The sequence below is a fragment of the Coptis chinensis genome, chromosome 4, assembly GCF_015680905.1.
Source record: "Coptis chinensis isolate HL-2020 chromosome 4, ASM1568090v1, whole genome shotgun sequence".
Taxonomy (NCBI): Eukaryota; Viridiplantae; Streptophyta; class Magnoliopsida; order Ranunculales; family Ranunculaceae; genus Coptis; species Coptis chinensis.
The window spans coordinates 29,436,282-29,458,465 of NC_141459.1; the positions used below are offsets into that span (position 1 = coordinate 29,436,282).

Below are 22,184 nucleotides of genomic sequence, written 5' to 3' on the forward strand. Positions count from 1 at the left end.
ACGAAGACCGACCCAAGAGAATCAACTCCTCCATATACTTATGCTGATGCAAGTAAGTCCCGCATGGACTTGAAAGCACCTCAAGACCTAAGAAATATTGTAAAGGACCCAAATCCTTCATATGAAAAGACTCCTTAACACGGTCTTGAAGATAAGATATCAATCCAGAGTCAGTCCCAGTAATAACAATATCATCCACATAGACTAGAAGAATCACAGTACCTGCCTTGGTTGCATAGATGAAGAGAGACGAATCATACTGACTCTGAGTAAACGAGAAACCTAGAAGAATGGAATGAAACTTGTCAAACCAGGCATGAGGAGCCTGTTTCAATCTATAAAGCAAGCGCTTTAGCTTACAGACATCAGAAGAGGGCAAAGAAAAGAGACCCACAGGGGGTGGGTGTCATATAAATCTCTTCCTTAAGACCGTCATGCAAAAAAAAGTTCTTGACATCCATCTGCCGTAAAGGCCATCCCTTAGAGGCAGCTATGGCAAGAACTGTGCGAACTGTCATTGTTTTGGCAACCGGGGCAAAGGTCTCCTCATAATTCACGCCATATTTTTGACAATTGCCAAGAGCCACCAACCGGGACTTATAGCGATCAAGTGATCCATCAGAGCGAAACTTAATGTGACACAAAACCGATGTGCAACACCATCATAGCATACAAAACCCTTGTGAGCAGTACTGTAAGCCATGAAGGCACACCAAACAAATTGAGCAGCAAACTTATGATGTTCATGAAGGGGCAAATGGACAAAGCAAATACACCCAAAAGTATGTAACATGTCATAGCCAGGATGTGTACCGTACAAGCGGAAATGAGGCGAGTCAAAATCCAAATGTTGAACAGGAAGTTGATTAATCAAGTGAATAGCTGTGGAGAGGGCTTCAACCCAAAATCTGGGCGGAACTGAAGATTCCAAGAGCAAAACTTGGACAACATCTAACAAGTGACGATTCTTTCTTTCAGCTACCTCATTCTGCTAAGGGGTATCTGGACAAGAGCGTTGAGAGAGAATACCCTTTTCTTGCAAGAAAGCCTAACAGTCATGAGGCGCCATTGTCGGACTTCAGAATCTTAATATTGGATGAGAATTGTGTCTCAATGAAAGCTACAAAAGTCTTAAGAACAGTACTGGCCTCACTCTTAGAACGAAGAAAATATATCTAGGTGTAACAACTGAAATCATCAATAAACATCACAAAATATTTATAATTAGCATGTGAGGCGACAGGTGCCTTTCCCCAAATATCATTATGAATAATCTGAAAACATTTATCAGCTCGACTCCCATGAACTGGAAATGGAAGTCTTGCTTTTCCCAAGTTTACAAGTATCACAATCAAAGGACAAACTAGAAAACTGAGACTGATCTTTATTACCCAATAAACCAATTTTCAACAAATGAGACAAAATTAGAGCATTGGGATGGCCCAATCTTTTATGCCAAATTTCATGCCTACATCCAACACTAATACAAGCCAAAGACATAGCAGTAGGAATAGTACACTGTAAAGGAAACAATCTTCCGACTTTAGGCCCCTTCGCGATCACCTTCCCCGACCCCTGATCCTGCACAAGACAACCGACACGGGAGAAAAACACATCACAGTTATTGTCAACTAATTGACCAACCGAAATTAGATTAGTTGATAAACCCGGAGAGACAAAAACAATATTAAAAGAAGACCCAGTATCACCAACTACAGTGATCGGGAGGGTACTGCCATTAGCAATTTGAATGTGTTGCGTCCTGGTATATCGCCGAATGTTGTGCAAAGAATTACAACCACATCATATGATTGGATGCTCGAAATCAACAAACCAGGGAAGAAAGCGGTGGTTCTCTTACCTTGTAATCCCAAGGCGAAAAGGCGAAAACAATCATTTGTTGAACCGGTTAAGGTAAAAAAGGTTGACTAGTGCTAGCCTCGCGAGAGTGTGGAAGGAGGGCCACGAACATTAGCTTGAAAAGCATGAGCTTTCGGTTTTGAGGTCATGTGGGACACTCCTTGATAATATGCCCCAGTTCCATACGGTAATTGCGAGGCGTTTTGAGGACAATTGTGAGCAATGTGACCATACCCTTTGCAACAAAAACACGTGTTTTTACCCTTCCCCGTCCTTAGGCAAAGATAGGCAACAGTTATCACATTAGATGAAGATATACCAGTGCCCATGACAGTTTGAGTAGCTAGCCGTTGTTCCTCACGCAAAAGTTCACCCAAGCACACATCCAGAGAAGGAACCAGATTACGATTCAACATACCTGCCCGAGCAACCTCAAATTCGGGCCGTAATTTCATAAGAAACTGGTCCCGCTTGCTAATCTCTTGAACATCTTGGACGGCTTTCAAGGCGTTTGTTGGGACCTTATCATGAATGATCCTAGAGTACTCACTCCACAAGTTTTGAAAACCATAATAGTATTGCTCAATAGTAAGAGTGCCATGATTGTAGTTAGCAATCTCTAACTCCAAATGAAACCGCCGTGCATTGTTGTCTTGATAATAGATGCGCTTTAAATACTCCCACATTTCCTTAGCAATAGTAAAAGAGCGTAAATTATTCACCATTTGGGCCTCCATGGACCCCAAAATCCAGGAAATAATTCGTGCATCCTTCATCTCCCATGCACCGAGATCAGTAACAACTACGGGAGCTTTTGAGGACCCATCAATGTGACCCCAAAGCTCCTTCCCTTTTAGAAACATCTTGAACTGGAATTCCCATGTGGGATAATTCTTTCCTGTAAACTTAACACAAAAGGCTTCAACATAATTCGTTTCCGTCATAGTTTTCACTACAAAGAAATCTTGCAGACAAAACAAATTGACGTTGCCGCAAAAAAAAAAAAAAAAAATACACCGCCTGTGTATCAAGAGGGCAAACGTTGTCAACCCACGACCAATTGCTAGAAAACCCACACCGTTGAAGGCTGAGCAAGACCAAAATCGAGGATTCAGTACAAACCCCACGAGGTAGGCTCCGATACCATGTTACTTTACAAGACTAAATTGTTGAATAATTCCTGTGAGGGATTCCTTGCATTATATAGTCAAGATTACTTACAATATGTACCGTATATGCAGCTTGCATATCATTCTAAATATGGAAAATATAACCACATTCCTAAAGTACAATTATATACATAGATATGGCAATTGCTGTCAAGGCCATAATATCTGCCAATCTCAATCTCAATGACATATATGGTAATGCAAATATGGCAATCACTGAATCTCCGCAAATCTCCAGCCACAATATTTGGCAGCCTCATTGACACCTAGAAACTTATTAATACCTATAGAGTGGAATGGTTGTTTTTGATGATCCCATTATGTATTTCTGAAGTGTAGGTGATGCGAAAATGCACTTGATCAGCTTTTCGTCTCCCTTGTAACCAGTGGCCAGGATCACAATATCCGTTTATAATGGGGCAGTTCTCCCCTCGATCATCAGTCCTTCTTCACAGAATGTAAGGGTAGCTGACTTCGTTAAAATAATGCTTCCTTTTTCCACTCTATCATAAAAGTTACCTGATGGAATTGCAGTTGTACAAGAAGAGAAGTCTTTACTAAAGCTATGCTTTGGGATCATGTTGTACTTCTTTAGAGGAACCTTCCATCTGAAATAGCTTCCACAAATTTAGATATTAACCATCTCTGGAAAAAATCCGAACATTTTAGTCATGGTCAGTAAATGTTGGAAAAAGATAAGCACTTAAAAGTACTGAGTTCCCAAACAAACAGTTTTAAGTGTTCAGCTCTAGACTCCCGCAGGCAGAAAGTCTTGCCTTGCTCCTGGGGGTAACCTAGTGCAACTATTCACAAGAGGAGCTCAGTCAGTTCACTAGCATTTTTCAAGGTTTAGTAACGGTAGTAAATTTCATATTTCTAAAAGCCGCCGAATAGCCCTTGTTGGCTGTTGCGACCGGTTAAGCTGGAAATAGAACAATTAAGCTAAAGCTTCCTGAAATGCTTTCCTCTATACCAATTTTGCGTGTATCGATGTATTCTTTCCCCCAAAAACTAATTTGTTTTGGAGTTTGTTTTGGGAGGGTAGTAAGGGCTCACGCTGTAAAGAATGAATGTATCTTGTGTTTACCAAAGGGGATAATAATGTGGCCAAGAGACTGAGCAAGAGTCCTTCACCGGGCTTGTGGATCAGCCACCATGCACGGTAATTAGGAATAGTCCAATGTGCAGCCCTATATATCATTGTACAAGGGTGCTCTACTCCTGCAATTTTTTTAAAAAATAATACCTTATACCAAGTAATCTAAATAAAGCAGGGTATAATCAAACTAAAATAGTCCTATTGGAGATCATAATCACCCTGTTTAATTATAAGTTCTTAGTTGTAATTTATCAAATGATTGTGTTGATAATTGTGCTGTTTCAGTTTAGCGTGAACTTTGTGTTTCACCATTCGCCATCGCATTTATGGTTTTTTTGTTTGGTGTTTATTTTTAAGTCACCCGACCACGACTTGATCCCATGACCAAACTAGCCAATAGTAAACCACACTACCACCAGAATTCGCAATGTCCAATGCAGATTTCAGTATTCCGACAACAGTATCTGTCTTTCCTTCGATGAGGTTGGCAGCACTAGCATCATCCATGGCAGAATAGTCCATTGAGTGTAATACCTTGCCTTCAATGACTTCTGAACCTTTGTTTGGTGGGAAATCAGGAATGTTCGGAACATCATTGAACCTTCCAGTGCAAAGGATTACAAATTCTACTTGGTAAACTTGTTTTGTGTAGTGAAAGTTTTTTTTTTTTTTTTCTAAAAGGTAATTTTGATTATAACTGGAAAAATGTACAGAGAGATGTAGAAGGAAAATAAAAGAGAGAGAGATGTAGAAGGAAAATAAAAAGGAGAAGAGTTACAGTTTGTATGGATTATCGAAAAAAAAAAAGTTACAGTTTGTATTTTAGGTCCTTAAATTTTCCAGGAGCTACTACATTAAGCCATTAAACTTGTCTGAAGTAGGTTGTCGTTGCGACTTCTGTTCGCATTAGGATTAGTGGTTTGCCATGCCACCAAGCTTTAGTCCATGTTGCCAGCATGCATCCTTGTCGAGTATTTGTCTCTGCTGAGAAATTAATCTCCTTCCAATTATGAGTGATATATGTTCAACCATTCCACTTTACTCTTTGCTTTGTGCCATACACTTTTCATTCTCCAATAGACTTCATCCAAGTGGAAAACATTAACTGCTACTTTTGATCGAGATTCAACCCATTATATTCCTCCATCCCGTACCGGTGGCTTGTGTAACTCCCTCAAGAATAGCTTGGCAGTTAACATTATGGGCTATATCTACACCCATTCCTCCAGCCCCAACACCTTAAACCCTCCCAGTATGATCTCTGTAGACAAATCCCCATCCTGCGATGCCAAGACTACCTCTTGTACTTCCAATTGCACTAACTTTTAACACTCCAATGGGTGGTAAAAGCCAATAACACTCTAGAGTCAAAGGAATAGATGGGTGCTGACTTTGAATTAGGCTATTCTTTTTCTCTTTTCTTGCAAAATTGATGCCTCTTCGAACTGCTTGACAAAGTGATGGGAAGTTAGGTTTCCCCTCTTCATAAATCATTTTGTTCCTATTTCTCCAGATAGCCACTAGACACGAGATAGCAGCTGCTCCCCAAAGAGCCTTAGCTTGCAGATCAAGGTTAGCCCCAACCTCTACAAGCTCAGTGTGACCACCTGGAATCTGTTGCATCACAAATGTGTTTGTAGCATAATTCCAACATTGTGTTTGTAGCATAATTCCAACATTGCCTAACAAAACCACACTCATCATAGAAAGTGTGTGACTGAGTATCCATGTTATCCTTACATGCTATACATCTTGAGGCCAATCTGAATTTCATGCTTTCCGCCCTATCATCCTATACATTGTGTAGTGAAAGCGCTTTCACAACTTGAGAACATTTATGTCAACTATAAGAAGCTAGTATATTTTGACACACTAAAGGTTACTTGCGTTGAATGATTGTGGGTGTCCTCCACTGTAATGTTCCATTTCCCTTAAGGACTAAAAGGTTTAGCAGTGCAGCCCCAAAGATCTCTCCTCCTCAGATACACCCTTATAATCGATATGGATGACTCTGGAATTGAATTTGATGTATGGCTGTAAGTCGGAAAAAAGAGCATAAGCCTCGATGTACTCCAAAACTTGGTTGTGATCAGGATACTCTTCTTTCACTGAACTAGGCCATGGAAAATTCGAAAATTGATAAACTTGTCTACGACTCTGAAGCTTAGTAGTTCGTATAGTCCGAGTCCATTCACACCAATGCCGGTTTTCGTTTTAAAGATAATGGGATTTAAACCTATTTCCAATGCCATATTTGCAGGCCAGAAGGTTAAGACCACTAATTCCAGCTCCTATATATGATTCCCACACACTCCATTGAAACATTAAGAGGTCACCCACCACACAAATACGTTTCAACAAACACTAACCCTCTGCTAATAATTTATCATAACATGGCATTTCCACCTAAATTGTTCAACACTTGAATGGAGAAATAATTTGGATAAGCTGACTTTAGAGCATCTTTAGGAGAGAAACCAAGAAAGCACCAAAAATCTTAATCCAACCAAACACCAAACCAAAAAATCACCAACCAACTTTAAGAGAAATATCAATATTCAACATCAAATGACGGCGGTTTTGGATAAACCGCCACCATATAGCCCACGCGGCTTTTTCAAAACCGCGTCATGGAAGCCCATCTTAAAAGCCCAAGCCCACGTCGCACATCAACTTTCTTCTTTTTTCTCTTTCCCAATCTCTCGTGCAGTTTTTGCAAAACCGTGTGATTGAAACTCACACTCTAGCCCAAGCCCATGCGGTGTTCAAAAAACTTTGGAAAAACCACGAGAGATTTTTGATACAGCCACCAAAGCTAGAACTGGTGTTTGGATTGGTGTTTTCATCAACATGTGCCTCTCCTACAGATGAAAAAACACCAAATTATTAGAAATTTGGTGTTTAATGCTAGGATAATATCTCACCTAAAGATGCTCTTAGATAACTTGGTCTGTGTTATGTGTCATATTACATATGATAGATAACATTGAAGGTTTGCCATAACTAATTGTACGCTCTTGTGGTCCATCAGCCGCTTTTAGGGAGTTAGAGACGAGCATGTAATGTTTAGTTTCGCTGACCATTTGATCAGCCCATAAACCAAAGACTAGACATCTTCCTCCTGATCGAGTTCAAATTTTCGTAATTATTTGATTCAATCTACAAACATCTCGAATTTTTTTGACGACTTGCTTTCCCGTTTTTCCCTGTTCTCCAACAAGTCTTATCACTGCATCGGGTTCCAAGTGGTTTAAAATGTCACAATCCAAACTTTTAGATCCATGGGATGCCAATGGTAGAGCAATTAGGCAATGTATTGAATCAAGATGCAATCCCACATTCCCATGTTTCTTTTAAACACAGTACAAGGATAAGATAAACAAAAACTATAACCGTTTAGTCGTCGCCATCTGTGGAATTCGAGAACGTATAAACATTCTCTGTGTTAAAATTGTAGCTAGTAATAATTTTGCACTAATCACTGTAACTTAGGGCTGAACGGCACATTTTGATGACTACGACTTGACTTCAATACCTGCAAAGCGGGATTCTTGTTTTTGATGATCCTATTGTTTGGGTGAGAACTCATGCAAACACACCAATGATCATGTTGGATAGGTTAATATGAAGTGAGAGAAACTGAACTACCAATGGCTGCCTACGTATCCAAATCCTTATCTGGAATCAAGTCTCAAAAATGCACGTAGTTCTTTGTTTGAAATGATTGTTGGGTATTTATAGGAAAATGAATATGTTAAGCTTCTTATTACTTAAAATACCCTTTCCTTATTTGATGAGATATTTCACTCTTTGTATGAAATCTTTCCAAAAGCTTCATATGGAAAAAAATCCCTTGACATATCTCCGGACCTGCTATATATAACTTGGGTGCCATATTAGTGGGCAGTGTCATTGCTCCAATAGAGGGCATGCTCGAATGTCATACTAGTAGGCAAGCGGGACTGCCACAGGAGCGGGCAAGCAAACCCGCTTCACTAGTAGGCAAGCATGCCTCATGCCACACTAGTAGGCAAGCGAGACTGTCATAGTAGTGAGCAAGCAAGCACACCTCATTAGTGGGCGGCTCTTATAGTAGTACCCAATGATGGTTGTTCGTAGGGGTACGAGTACACTGGTACATACACCGCCCCATCCATCTTCGGATGATGAAATTAGTTTCCTTCGCGCGAAGAATAAACATTATATTACTGCAAAAGAATGAAACAGTGTGATTGAAATATCTACAATGCAAGTGCATGACAAAGCTGATAGTAGCAACCACCCGTTTGACATGGCATCTGTTAATGCTAGTGTTGGTATTGATGCCAAAGGAGTTGGTTAAGGGAAATTTACCAAGGGTGTTGAGCATCAGCCACATCATGTTGCTTTAAACCATGATGCTATGATTACTGATATTCTTGTTTTCGAAAAGGACAATGAAACTATGGAGAAGCAGCCACCGTTTACGAAAATCGAACAGGTCCAAGCTGCCCCCAATCGTGCTATTGAAGATAGGACTTAAAATGGTGTTCCTGGTGTCTCCTTGTATGTCACTGCTTATTTGACGATCTTTTTTTGGGTGCATGGAGAGAAGTATTGAAAATGCAAACTCCACAACTTTTTGGTGCATGGAGAGAGGTGTTGAAAACGCAAACTCCATAACTTTTTGGTGCATGGAGAGAGGTGTTGAAAACGCCATGACTTTTTGGTGCGTGGAGAGGTGTTGAAAACGTAAACTCTACTACTTTTGGTGCATGGAAAGAGGTGTTGAAAACGCAAACCCCATGATTTTTTGGTGTGTGGAGAGAGATGTTGAAAACGCAAACTCCACTGCTTTTGGTGCATTGAGAGAGGTGTTGAAAACGCAAACTTCATGGCTTTTTGGTGCATGGAGAGAGGTGTTGAAAACGCAAACTCCACGAATTTTTAGTGCATGGAGAGAGGTGTTGCAAACGCAAACTCCATGACTTTTGAATTTGTATATGTTTTTTTATAGTTTATCTTTTCTATCAACTACTTGTCTTTAAGAATGGTAATTGAGTAATTGATATATATTATTATTGACTAACTAACTGAATAAAAATAAAGAAATGTGGAATAATGCATTTTATTGATGAGTGATAATCTAAAAAACAAAAGAAAATTACTTCAAGGACCTGTTATAAGGAACTGTCGGCCCAAACTAGTAATTGTCTGGCTTGATAAAAGCCCATCCTAATCCAGAGCCGGCTTTGTTGTGTTAGACGTCCGTATAAACTATCTATGAATCGGGTGATGGGGCCGTAAGATTTGTTGGGCCTTCCTCGCCCCCAACTGCTGGCACTTCACTAGAGATGCCCTCGTCTTGGTTGATTTCAGGGACAAAATCGTCAATTGGAAAATTTGTCATTAGGGATGCAAGGGTGTGACCCTTTTCTGAAATGGGAGGTTCAAAGACAATGTTGTAAGTGTTTAAATAGATGTCCCATTTAGCAAGTCTGCTTGATTCCTGAGCACTGTGGAAAACTTTGCGAAATGGGTTTTCAGTGTATACCTTGACCAATCTTCCTTGAAAGTATGGCTTGAGGCGTCTGGCAACATGAACCAATGCTAGAGCAATTTTTTCAACTCTCGCATATCTAGTTTCCACCCCCGTTAGGGTCTTACTAATGAAGAAGATTGGATGACCGTCTTCTCCATCGATGAACATTACTACACTGACTGCAGTGTCTGTAGTGGCCAAGTAAACTCTGACAGGTTGCCCTGTGGCTGGGCTGGCCAACATTAGTGGTGAGACTAAATATTTCTTGATGGATTGGAAGGCATTTCCACAGTCATCATTCCACCCTGTTGAGTCCTTTAAAGTCTGAAAGAAAGGACGACATATGTCCGAGTACTTAGAGATGAAACAGTTGAGAGCTGCTAAGCGTCCTGTGAGCTGTTGAATCGCCTTTTTTGTTTTTAGCGCTGGCATGGCTTGAATGGATCGGATCTGCTCTGGGTTAGCTTCGATGCCTCGACGAGTCATCAAATACCCCAGAAAATTTCCATAGATTAGCCCAAAAGCGTATTTCGAAAGATTGAGCCGCATGTTGAATTCTTCAATTCTGTCAAAAACTAATTGTAAGTCAGAGATGTGATCTCCCTTATGCTTGGATTTTACAATCATGTCATCAATGTACGCCTCCATTATCTTGCCTAACATATCTCCAAATATGGTGTTGATCATCCTCTGATAAGTGCCACCCGTGTTTTTTAAACCAAAAGACACGACCTGGTAACAAAAAATTCCCTTATCAACTATGAATGCAGTTGCTTCTTGGTATTTAATAGATAGCGGAATCTGGTGGTATCCTAAAGAAACATTCATAAATGATAATCGTAGGTAGCCAGATGTGGCATCTACCTGTTCTGATATCTGCGAAAGAGGGTAGGGATGAATCGGACAAGCTTTGTTAAGGATCGTGAAATCGATGCACACTCTCATGTTACCATCTTTCTTAGGCTTGACTGAGAGTAGACGATCGATCTCCTCTTTGACCTTGAGTTTTCTATCCTGTGTCATACGCCTAGGTTTCTGTCGCATTGGCTTGGTTGTAGGATCAATGTCAAGCGTGTGGCATGCAATATCTGGGCTAAGTCCAGGCATTTGTTCTACTGACCAAGAAAATATCGTCTTGTTTTTTTCTAAGGGGGACAATCATCTCCGCTTGTTCACTTTCTGATAGTTCCGTCGATATAAAAGTTGTTTTGCTGCTTGAATTCCCAATCTGCACTTCTAAGAGGCGGTCTATAGTTAGTGGCCTTTTATTTTGTGAAATAGCAGTACAAATATTGTGTGGTGCTGATTCTGACTTAGACACCTCCTGCGAATTGCTGAGAACTGTATTTCCTCGCATATCGGACTGACGATACTCCTCCAAGACTTTTTCATGGCAGCTATGGGAAGCCATTTGGTCGCCTCATATCTTACAAATTTTGCCGAGGGATGGGAATTTGACTGTCTGATGAAAAGTAGAGACTACTGCCCCCATACTGTGGAGCCAATCCCTTCCTAAGATTGCATTGTAAGGGGATTTGCAATTCATTAGAAGGAATTCAATGTCTGTCATCTTGTCCATGAGTGTGACTGGTAAAGAGCCCACTGGGGTTGTTGCTGTTCCATCGAAACTGACTATTGGATTATTTTCTACAACCACCACCAAATTCTCTGAAAGTTGCATGTTCTTGTAGCAACCTGCAAAAATGACACTGACAGAACTCCCCGTGTCTATCATTATGCGTTGAACTCACTCCCTGTGTCTATCATTATGCGCTGAACTCGCCATAATCCAATGAAAGCAGAGATGACGACCGCATCATAATGATGATGATGGACGCCCATTAGGTCTTTATCACTAAAACATAAGGGACCGGGTTCGGTAGTTTCTGAACGAATTCCTTCTGCAAAATCAATGTTATTTACGTTATAAAATTCACGCAAGAAACCAAACTTGGCTTGTTGCTCATACTTTTGCCTTGTTTGTGAAATGTCATTAATTTTGGCATGACCAACTAGGATGACATTGTAGTCCGTCATTGCTAAATTTTGCTTCATAGTCTTTTGAAGTAAAAACTCGTCTAACTGTCCTTTTTCAACTAACCTCTGTATCTTTCCCTTGAGGGATATGCAATCTTCAGTTTCATGGCTGAAATCATTATGGAAGTGACACCAAAGATTTTTGTCACTCCTAGACTTTGGGTTTTTAGGTAAGGGCATTAGAGGAAAAAGTAAGTTACGTCCTTTAATCTTCTCATATATTGCTGCATATTTGGCATTTAATGGAGTGAGCTTCATTTCTTCGCGAACCGTGTCTGATTTTTGTTGTTGTCCTTCCGTAATGTTTTGCTTCTATTTGGCTTTACCATCGCTTGAATCTTTACTTCGAAAATAATCTTTGTCTCTTGAGGCTTTTGCTATAACATCTTCTTCAACGTTAATAAATTGTTGTGCTCGTGTAAACAAATCGGACTTGGATTGCGGGGGGTCTCATACAAGGGAATTGTAAATTCCATTTTTATCAAAATGTATTCCTTCCTTGAATGCATGAACGATCATTACGTTAGGGACATCAGTAACCTCTGCTTGCATTTGGCGGAAACGAATTACAAACTTTGCTAGAGTTTCGTCATTTTGCTGCTTAGCATTTAGCAAGATGTTGATATCCTTAGGACGTGCCCAATTATGCTTGAACCGGTCTGTGAACTGACTTGCTAATTCTTTGAATGATGTGATAAAACGAGCTAGTAGGCCGGAGAGCCAACGGAGAGCTTCTCCTTTTAATGTTGACGGAAAAAGTTTGCATAAGAGGGGGGGTCATCTCCACGCCAGAGAATGAGTATGCTTTTAAATTCCATGATATGATCGTTCGAGTCACCTCCTGCTTCATCAAACTTAGGAAGATCTGGTTGTTTGAAATTGTCTTGATGTTTTGCATTTTGTATGATCAGAGAAAATCGCTCAACGACATCTTCGTTCACTGCAAGGTCTTTCCATCGAATTTCAGCCACACCCGCATTAATCATTATTTTCTTGATACTGTCTCTGATTTGTTGTTCCGTAAATGCTGCTCCTACGGCCTCTTGACTTTCGACTTGAGGAGTGACTTCACTATGTTGCATCTTACGGTGTGGTCGCCCCCAGTTGTTGCTTACTTCTAGATTTTGCTGGTTCCTTAGGCTGCGAGACCTATGCCGATAAAATGGGCTAGGCTGTCGAACTGGGGAGCCATTTCTTTGGTGTCACCATATTCTAGGCTGGCCGTCGCTAACCTGTCTGTATCAGTTTGCTGCATTCAAGCCATGTCTAAGGTCATGTTGCAATTTGTCTCTGAGGTCCTGATCTTAGCATCCAACATTGCGTCTTATGGTGGATGTTGTCCACCTTTCTGATGCGCTATGATCAACATTCAATGATCTTGTCATGTTATGACCACGTACTGCTAAGCATAGTGTTGTTGGTATTTCGAGATCTGGATCACCTTCTTGAATGGGATGAATGTCTGCTTAACCTTGAGTGATTTTGATGATGCTTAGGGACAAGCTCCAATGGATGGGATGTACCATAATTAAATTGTAGTCAGTTAAATACACTCTGATTTTCACCAAATCTGGGGGCTCTTGCCAGTGTGGAAGATGCAGCATCTGCGTCATCCCTTTGTACTTGCTTCCTTTTGTCCAGTTGCTTCTGCAAGTAGTTGTTATGCTCCTTCTCTCTTCTGAACCTCTGACGCAGCACTTCTAAAGGCACGTCTTCATCTCCTATCTCCATATTTTCCGGGTCTACTTTGTTTGCATTTGTAACATCTAGATCTTGAAGGTGAGTTACTGGAGCCTGAGGTGGCAGACGTCTAGATCTAGGTTGTCGTGGCACTTGGAGTTGTGAAGGCTGATCTTGCAGATCTGTTGCAGCGAGTTGATCTATCACTTCCTGATTTTCTTGTTGTTGTTGTTGTTGTTGTTGTTGTATTCTTGCGTTCTTGTTCGCCTGGGACCTTGTAGTTTTTGCCATTAATGGTGCTTGGAAGAGGGCCCGTCAATAAGGACCACGGACGGCGCCAATTATGTTTGGGTGAGAACTCACGCAAACACACCAATGATCTTGTTGGAGAGGTTGATATGAAGTGAGAAAGACTGTAATACTAATGGTTGCCTACGTATCCAAATCGTTCTCTGGAATCAAGTCTAAAAAATACACGTAGTTCTTTGTTTGAAATGATTGTTGGGTGTTTATAGAAAAATGAATATGTTAAGCTTCTTATTGCTTAAAATACCCTTTCCTTATTTGATGAGATATTTCCCTCTTTGTATGAAATCTTTCCAAAAGCTTCATATGGAAAAAATCCCTTGACATATCTCCGGCCTGCTATATATAACTTGGGTGCCATATTAGTGGGCAATGTCATTGCTCCAATAGAGGGCATGCTCGAATGCTACACTAGTAGGCAAGCGGGACTGCCACAGTAGCGGGCAAGCAAGCACACCTCACACCTCACTAGTAGGCAAGCGGGACTGTTATAGTAGTGGGCAAGCAAGCACGCCTCATTAGTGGGCCCGACTCTTATAGTAGTACCCAATGATGATCGTTCGTAGGGGTACGAGTACACTGGTACATACACCCATAGTACAAAATATCCCGATATTTGAGGATATTTATCCAGATTTCAGAGAAAGATATATAAATATCACGATATGTTCAGATATATATACGACTGCAAATATTGGCAATATTTGGGGATATTTTGCGATATTTTGCGATATTTTGTATATATAACAATTTTATTTAATATTTACCATTATATTTCAAATAAATATAAATAATGTATCATGATATATCAAGAAATATCCACAATATCTACGATATTTGTTGATATTTTGAATATATCCACGATATTTGCATATAAAACAATGTCAAATATCCCCAAAAAGAGATATATCCACGATACATATCTAGAAATTGAATATTGATAAATACCCATATCATGATATTTTGTACTATGCATACACCTATATTATGTAATTCTGTAATATGGATGCTGCGAAAAATGCCTATTAGCTTCTGGTTGAAGAGATTTGGGGATATAATTCCAGATTTTTTATTATTATTTTAAATATAAAAAGGGTGGGGTATTGCATAGCCAGATGATTCCCAAAAATTAACATTTCAATAGCGTGTGTTTTGGTATGACAATCTCCATGATAATTCCATGTCCAGTATTTAGATGTCACGCGTCACTTGGAAGCCAAGTTTTCCCACTGATAGAAAATAGAAAATAGGATCCAACTTGTTTTAGAAATCCAGCTTGTTATACCAATTCTGTCAACTTCACCACAGCACCCACAGAGGCCGGAAAATTATTCAAGAAGGAAATCTCTCTTCTGAGTAGTGAAACAAGATTGAAACCACTTGATTGGATATTAATTGGCCGTTCGATTGTTAATGAAACGAAATTAAACAGCAATATTGCGAAGTTATCTTTCAGTGGGAGCAATAGAAAGGTATCAGCAGATCGACGAGAGTTCGAGTATGAGTTTAATTGAGGAGCAGAAAAGGATGTCGCTAGTTGGTAGGAAGAAAGATTTTGAATGTGTCGAGAGAATTAAGGGGAGGCCAGTGAATGTTCTTCAAGGACTTGAGTTACATACTCGAGTTTTCAGTGACGAAGAGCAGAAGAAAATTGTTGACTATGTTTACGACCTGCAGCGAATGGGACACTCAGGAGAGCTTAGAGAACGTACATACTTAGAGCCACAGAAGTGGATGCGGGGCAAGGGGCGAGTTACGATTCAATTTGGTTGTTGTTACAATTATGGAGTGGACAAAAAAGGGAGACCCCAGGCATAATTAGAGATGAGGAAGTTGATCCAATTCCGCCTTTGTTCAAGTCAATGATCAAGAGGATGGTTAAGTGGCGTATTCTTCCTACTACCTGTGTAGAGAAAAAGGACATATTTTTTTTTTGGTGTGAAGGGCGCGACCTGCGCTCGATTTTGCCTGGCCGAGGGCGCGACCCACGCTCCACCGTATTTCAGCTTGTTCAAGACTGTTTCGGAAGTTTTTTCTGAAACAGTATAAATATAGGTTTTTTCTGTAGAAACCTAACCTAACCAAAAAGAGAGAAAGAGAGATTGTAAGAGAGAAATTCTTAGTGAATTGAGTGTTTATTCTTTGTGAGTGAATTGAGAGCTCTTGTAATCTGTTACTCTGGCCATCTAATAAAGTTTGGATCTCGTTAGTGTGGACGTAGACAAATTGCCGAACCACGATATATTCTTGTCTTGTGGTTGGTTTTCTTTTGCATTATTATCTTTATTTTATATGTTTATTAATTGTTAATGAGAAGCGTTGGGATAGTATTTGGAGGGTGTTGAAGTCTTGTCTAGAGAGAAAGATCGATCTTTGTGTAGGATTGATCTATTTGTTGTGGGTAAAGTTGTTTCCGCATTGTCCTATTCACAATAACCTGCATTCCAAATAGTTGTATCGTCAATATATACAACGAAGGAGATTGCATCCCTCCACACATTGACCACCATGATTTCGTTCGACCATTCTGCACGGTGTCATTCCTGACCGAGTGTAATATACTATTTGGTACTAATTTAAAACCTGTGGCAGAGGGAGAATTCTCTGGTGCTGCAAAAATACCTTTACCTGTTGGATCCGTGCTCATCTTGAAAGGCAATGGAGCAGATGTAGCTAAGCATTATGTTCCTGCTGTTCATAAAAAAGGGATATCCATAACTTTTAGGAAGATGGATGACAGAACGCTGCCATTCAAGTTCTCACCTGATCCAGAGTTGCAACGCATTCAGCCTCTTGGAAGTTCCCAGATGAACAAGTTACCAGCTCAACAAGTTCCAAGCCTACAAAACTCACAAACCCAGAATCGACTGTCAAATAATGCTGCACCTGATACGGCTAGGAAGACGAGCAGCAACCCTATTCAGTTTGGAAAGGGATGATTTTCCTCCACTTGGTGCGCCGAGATCTAAGAAGAATTAGTGAAAGCAACATCAAAGCTGTTGGCAGACCAACTACTATATTTCCATCTTAAATTGTTCTAGAATGAGAGTGAGAAAGTTTTGAATCTGTAATGATGTAATTTATCATTCCTTATCAATTAATATTAATTGAGAGTCAGATAAATGTTCATTTTTGTACTCTAAATTCAGATGTTTGTACCTGAGGCTCTAACTTATCAAGTAACTCTTTGCAACAAAAACAAACCAAGCCTTTCTTAACTCGGCAAAACTTATCCCAAGGCTTTATTAACTCCAGCCATCACTTCACAAAACTCTTGTTGATCTACAAAGACAGAACAAAGGGAATACAAGCTAGAGAAATTTGGACAAGTGCTTACAATGGTTCGCTTTCTCGCCCAGCAAAGGATTGTGCAAACAAATGCTTTTGGTTTTGGCTGTACAATATAATCACTTATTCAGTAGCGCATAATTTGAGCACTTGTTCAGCTGTGCATACCCTGTGACAGGTTACCTGTCCTTAAACACCTTCCCATGCCCCAACAGCCGGCCAGCATAAATAAGACCTTCCATATCAACGAACCTTAAAGCATTCCAAATCCATCCTTGGAGAACTCAAAACTACTAAGTGTCACATCCATAGGTACACTCTAATCTGGTATTCCGGTGAACATAGACATGCAGTATTCCTCAACAACCCCCAGAAAAAATTGTTCCATTAACTCCGTATTTCTTATGAGCCCAATGTTGAGTAATACTAATGTCGTTATAAGTTGTTGGAGCTACAGACTGCTGTGCCGCATTGAAGATCCTAAACCAGGCCTTTATTTACTACTATGCTAAGGTGTATTGTGGCAGACCGGAAGACTGGGAGGTTGGGACCAAGGTCTTGGGTTCGATTACCACTCTCACTGAGCAAAACAGAGTTAAAGGGATTACGGAATCACAATATTGGGAGAAAAAGAAAATAAGTTTTCACGTCTAATTTTGACTCTAGGACAGCCCAATTTTGATTCGTCGTGTTAACTATATTACTGTCAATGTTTTCACCAGAAGCGAAAGTACTATGGCCAAGAGACTGAGAACAAGTCCTTCGGTGGAGCCGGACTAATCTGGGTCTTTAGTCTTTCGGAGAACCTCTTAATTTAATGGGAACCCATATCCAAAAGCAGGAATCTAATTTCCGAAAAACTTTATAACGTAGTCTAAAACTGCTTTCTCCTTCGTGGCTTTTCCCTTGTAGCCTCACAGATTCAGACCGAAGAGCTCAAGAACCACATTCTTAGATATCGCAAATTCACAACACTACACCTATGGGGGATGTTTTCGACAGTGTCACTGCAGAACTACATCTACATCTTCCTGATTTTGGCCGGCATCAATACTCTAGCCTCAGAGGCTGCTGCATATTTTGGCGGATATCTACTATGGACAAGATTTGTTAGAATAGTTGTATGAACACAGCAACTAAAGTAGAACAGAAGGAACAGTAGCAATGAAGAAACAAGGACGGCGATGGAATCGGAATAACCAAGGCGGATTAGGGTCGTCCTTAAGGAAAGATTTCCCCTCTTCCAATGGTGCGAAAGGCAACAAGTGGCGCCTTCCTCCACAGATTCAATGATTAACAAAGAGACTGACTTTGCACTAGAAACGGACTACCCTCTAGAACGGCAATATAACTCTCTCGGCGGCCGACAGAAGAAGAGAAAAAGAAAAGGACTGGTTTGAGTTTTACGTTTCTCCTGAGTTGAAGTTCGATCAAGTCTATTTTCTCTATGGACTCACAGTCCTATTTATAGAGGTTAGGAGAAAGAGAGACCAACTCCTAATAGAACACCAAACTTGTCGCTTCAAGAAAAAGGCAAAACAAGTTTAGGCTATTAGTCAAACCACTACCCACAACAAGAAGCCCAAGCCCAGGCCCGAACCCTACCCGATGTGGTGGATAACCAATGTGGGACTATCTACTATGCACTAAAGTGGCGAGAATACCATTTGTTCATCTCCTCCACTTTGCACACACACACACTAGTATTTAGAAATACACAAGAGATTCCAACAATCCCCCACTATTTCAAAATACTAATAGTCCCCCACTATTTTGGAATAGGATATTACAAAAGAAATGGGTTAACGAAATGTCAGAGAGAATCGAAAAAACAATGCATAAGATACTGGTGCTTTACGGGCTTGAACCAATCATAGGGTAACATGTCTTATAATACGTGAAAGTGGTGGATTAAAAAATCTTTGAACCAACATTCCCTTGTAGTAAAATAGAGGACATGCACCCACATTGCTTTTCATTATATGCCTGTTTCGGTGTTTAAGCTTTTTTGGCCCTCATACGCCTGTGTTATGTGAATGCTCTAGAGTACTTGCCTCAATACTCATAAGAACCCCACCCAGTTCTACATTCACGTAGGTGGATATCCATCAAGTGTACATAGCGCTTAGAATACACTATCTCATAAAAAATAATGGACTATGGATTCCATTAAGAGTAAAATAACTTCGGCCTTTTCTCATTGCTATTCAAGTTATACAAAGTATACAATAATGCTATCTAGTCATAGGGTGGGGCGTCTCAAAGAAAGACAATAGCATACCAGAGCGGACGAGGTGACTTGTTTTTCCCTTTGAACCTAATTCATGGGATCTCCAATCACATAGGTGGGGTTGCCCGTCGCTGTCGCCCTCTATCTAAGGCAAAAGTCCCATCCCCTCGACGATAAACCACTTGCCTCCAAAGAAGTGGTGCGGTTAGACATGTGGCCAAACTAAGTCCAACCTAACATAATCTCTAGCAGCTGCTTGATTAATTTATATCTCAACTTACATGTATTCTTTTCCCATTGCACATAAGATAACATGTCTTAGCTATTGCAATGAGACAGGTTGCAAAGCATATACACATCGAGAGGTCATTTAGAGCCAATGGGAAGATTTGCCAAGAGGTTGCTAACCCACTCAGCATCATCACATGCCTTTTCTAAGGCGATTAGCTTGGATGATATCCAAAACACTCAATTTCCACCAAAGGTAAACACATAAACATTACTGGATCCAGTTTATAACATATTACCCTTCTAACAATGATGGAAATCTACTAAATATCGATCCATAATCAATGGCTCTGCTATATAGTACTTGGATAATCGACAATATACATCAAAGTTCCTTATAAGGACACAATGGGTTATCACCAAGATATGCCATTAATGTAGGCAATGTCATGTCTCACATACATTATCCATCAAGTACAATTGGCTACCAATGATATTGACATATTTAGTATGAGAAAACACAAGGAGATTATTTTTCATAAGATGGATATTTGCCACAAAATGTGTTAACACATGCTTACTATCATAATACCCATACTTTTCAATGAAAAATATTTCTACTAAGTGCTATAACAATATAATGAGACCAACATGAGTTTTAATTCCTATATTCACCAGTCATTCAATTCTGTAGTGCCCGAAATTCCCCTATACCATCCGGCCGGTCTGGTTTAAGGTACGATGTGGCCTTCAACCATATTCAAACGTCAACATCTTGACAACTGAATATAGCAGTTACAGAAATGAGTTTAACAACATAATAAACTATCATTTTCAATGACGGTTTATGACGTGTTTCAAATAGGAATTTCTCTGTCTCATACACATTCTCAATGCTAGCACTCATGATATTAAATCATCTAAACAAAGAGAGATTAACACATATGTCTTGCTTTGCTCTAAAGAAAGTACACATTTTTTTTTTATCAATAACGGTACTTTGACATCCATATGACACTAATATGTTGTTGAATTGCTCATGCCATTTATAGGCTTTGAATCAACTCATACAAAGATTTAACTAAATTGTATACCTTCACTCATCACCGGTACTACTTGGTATTGTAGTTCCGCAAGACAACTACTCAACTAGAGTCTTTAGAATTCTCGTAGAAGAAATTCTAGTTATATGAGCAAGGTTTCAAAATAGTATAAATTTTGTCTCTCGATTGAAACCCCTTGGCTATTATTATTAACATTGTATTTTGCAATACAACTATCACGCTTTTAGTTTTCTCTTGAAGATCCAATTCAACCTATAGATCCCCCAATAAATCAAGAGTCCAGTTTAGAGGGAGTTGTATCCTTCAAAAAGACACTTCTCATAGATTTACAACTTCCTTATAGGTTAATGAATCTTCCTTAAGAAACATATAAACATCATCACCGTTAATGGTGGAAATACTCATTGATAGTCTTCCAAATTTCTTGTGCAGAAATAATGGGATTATCTTATGTAGTTCATTATGAACATTCAACCACTCTATGCCAATTTCTCAGAAAGCACAACCTCAAATAAAATTAGCATATAAGACATTCAATAATAGTGTGGTATCTACAAAATTGTTATCACTCATGACAACTGAAAACAAACATCACTATTATGAGTTTCACCAATGAACATCTACTTGATAATTCTAGGTCTCAAAAAAAATATATATATTTCTTTTTAGATTCATTCACAATAACCTTGGCAAGACACCCCCCACATTTTGAAACATTTTTGGATAGGCCCAAGACCTTTCCATACTTTGTAGTTTAGTGTCTTTCCAATTATCTTGTGAGATGAACTATGGTAAAACAGTGTCATGCATATGGGTCACTACCCCCCATAGTTCAATGGTTACTCAACCTAATCAAACTTACATGCAAAACACATTATACCGCTACAAACACTAAAAAAAACAACAACAATAAAATGCACTCTTATGACAAGAATATACTTTACTCAAGTCTATGATTCTAGATCATATTAAACATAGTCATATTATGTTCATGCTATCTATATGAAAGGAAATCCACAAGTGATTCAAATGAATTTTAAAGAATAGAAGAATCAGATGAAAAAGGTTTTACCCGAGATAATATCATTATCATCCTTCTTTTCATCATTCAACATTCCAACTGTCATAGGGGAGACAATCCACGACTTGTACATCACCTTGGCTATTTATCCATAGTCATAGGAGGATAATGCCTAATAAGACAATCTACAAGCGTTACATCTCCTTGTCTAAAATAGTCACTGGAGGATATTGTCTAAGAAGACAAACCATTACCTTACATCTCCTTGACTAAATTAGGTTTAAGAGAATATTGATTGTTTCCCATATTGTTTCCTCTCGTAGACAACGATGCTCATTACTTAATAATATATGACATGGTTAAACTTCATGTCAATGTTAAATAATGCATTCATGCCAAACATGGTAAATATCATATCATAGGTTCGGAAAAGTAAACTTTAACTGTACCCCTCACAACAAAAAGTATACAATATTTAAGCAAATCTAGCCACCTGAATATGCAAAACAACCGAGGACTCCACCTCCTCTTTTTATATGAGCTCAAGTAAGATAGAATACCCTATCAACAAGACCTCAAGTACTACCACAACATCTAATGGCTCAATCCATTAATGTCTTCAACTAGAAAAATTTACCAATAAACTGTTATCAAGTTTAAAGTAAATCCACGATGATTAAT

General features: G+C 39.4%; 1 protein-coding gene, 1 long non-coding RNA gene and 2 pseudogenes across 4 annotated transcripts in view; 2 read left to right on the plus strand and 2 right to left on the minus strand.

The window, feature by feature from the left end:
* LOC147503091 (putative flavin-containing monooxygenase 1) overlaps nucleotides 1-22,184 on the minus strand; it is a 57,901-nt pseudogene that overhangs the window by 2,333 nt on the left and 33,384 nt on the right. The window contains exons 2-5 of the transcript XR_015221902.1: nucleotides 6,023-6,319; nucleotides 4,542-4,769; nucleotides 4,117-4,250; nucleotides 3,314-3,674 (exon numbers count right to left, since the gene is read on the minus strand). The product of XR_015221902.1 is annotated as a putative flavin-containing monooxygenase 1 (transcript). The remainder of the gene's footprint in view (nucleotides 1-3,313; nucleotides 3,675-4,116; nucleotides 4,251-4,541; nucleotides 4,770-6,022; nucleotides 6,320-22,184) is intronic.
* On the minus strand, nucleotides 68-2,804 carry LOC147503092 (uncharacterized; annotated as a pseudogene). The gene is made up of 2 exons (XR_015221903.1): nucleotides 1,862-2,804; nucleotides 68-1,581 (listed from the first exon to the last, which is right to left on the minus strand). The product of XR_015221903.1 is annotated as an uncharacterized LOC147503092 (transcript).
* On the plus strand, nucleotides 2,878-3,926 carry LOC147503093 (uncharacterized). Its single transcript, XR_015221904.1, has 3 exons — nucleotides 2,878-2,990; nucleotides 3,369-3,487; nucleotides 3,564-3,926. It is a non-coding gene; the product is annotated as an uncharacterized LOC147503093 (long non-coding RNA).
* On the plus strand, nucleotides 14,222-16,715 carry LOC147503094 (RNA demethylase ALKBH9B-like). The gene is given in 5 exon segments (XM_086603689.1): nucleotides 14,222-14,240; nucleotides 14,294-14,339; nucleotides 15,217-15,476; nucleotides 15,479-15,580; nucleotides 16,115-16,715. Coding segments are annotated over 5 exon segments (924 nt in total). The 3' UTR covers nucleotides 16,612-16,715.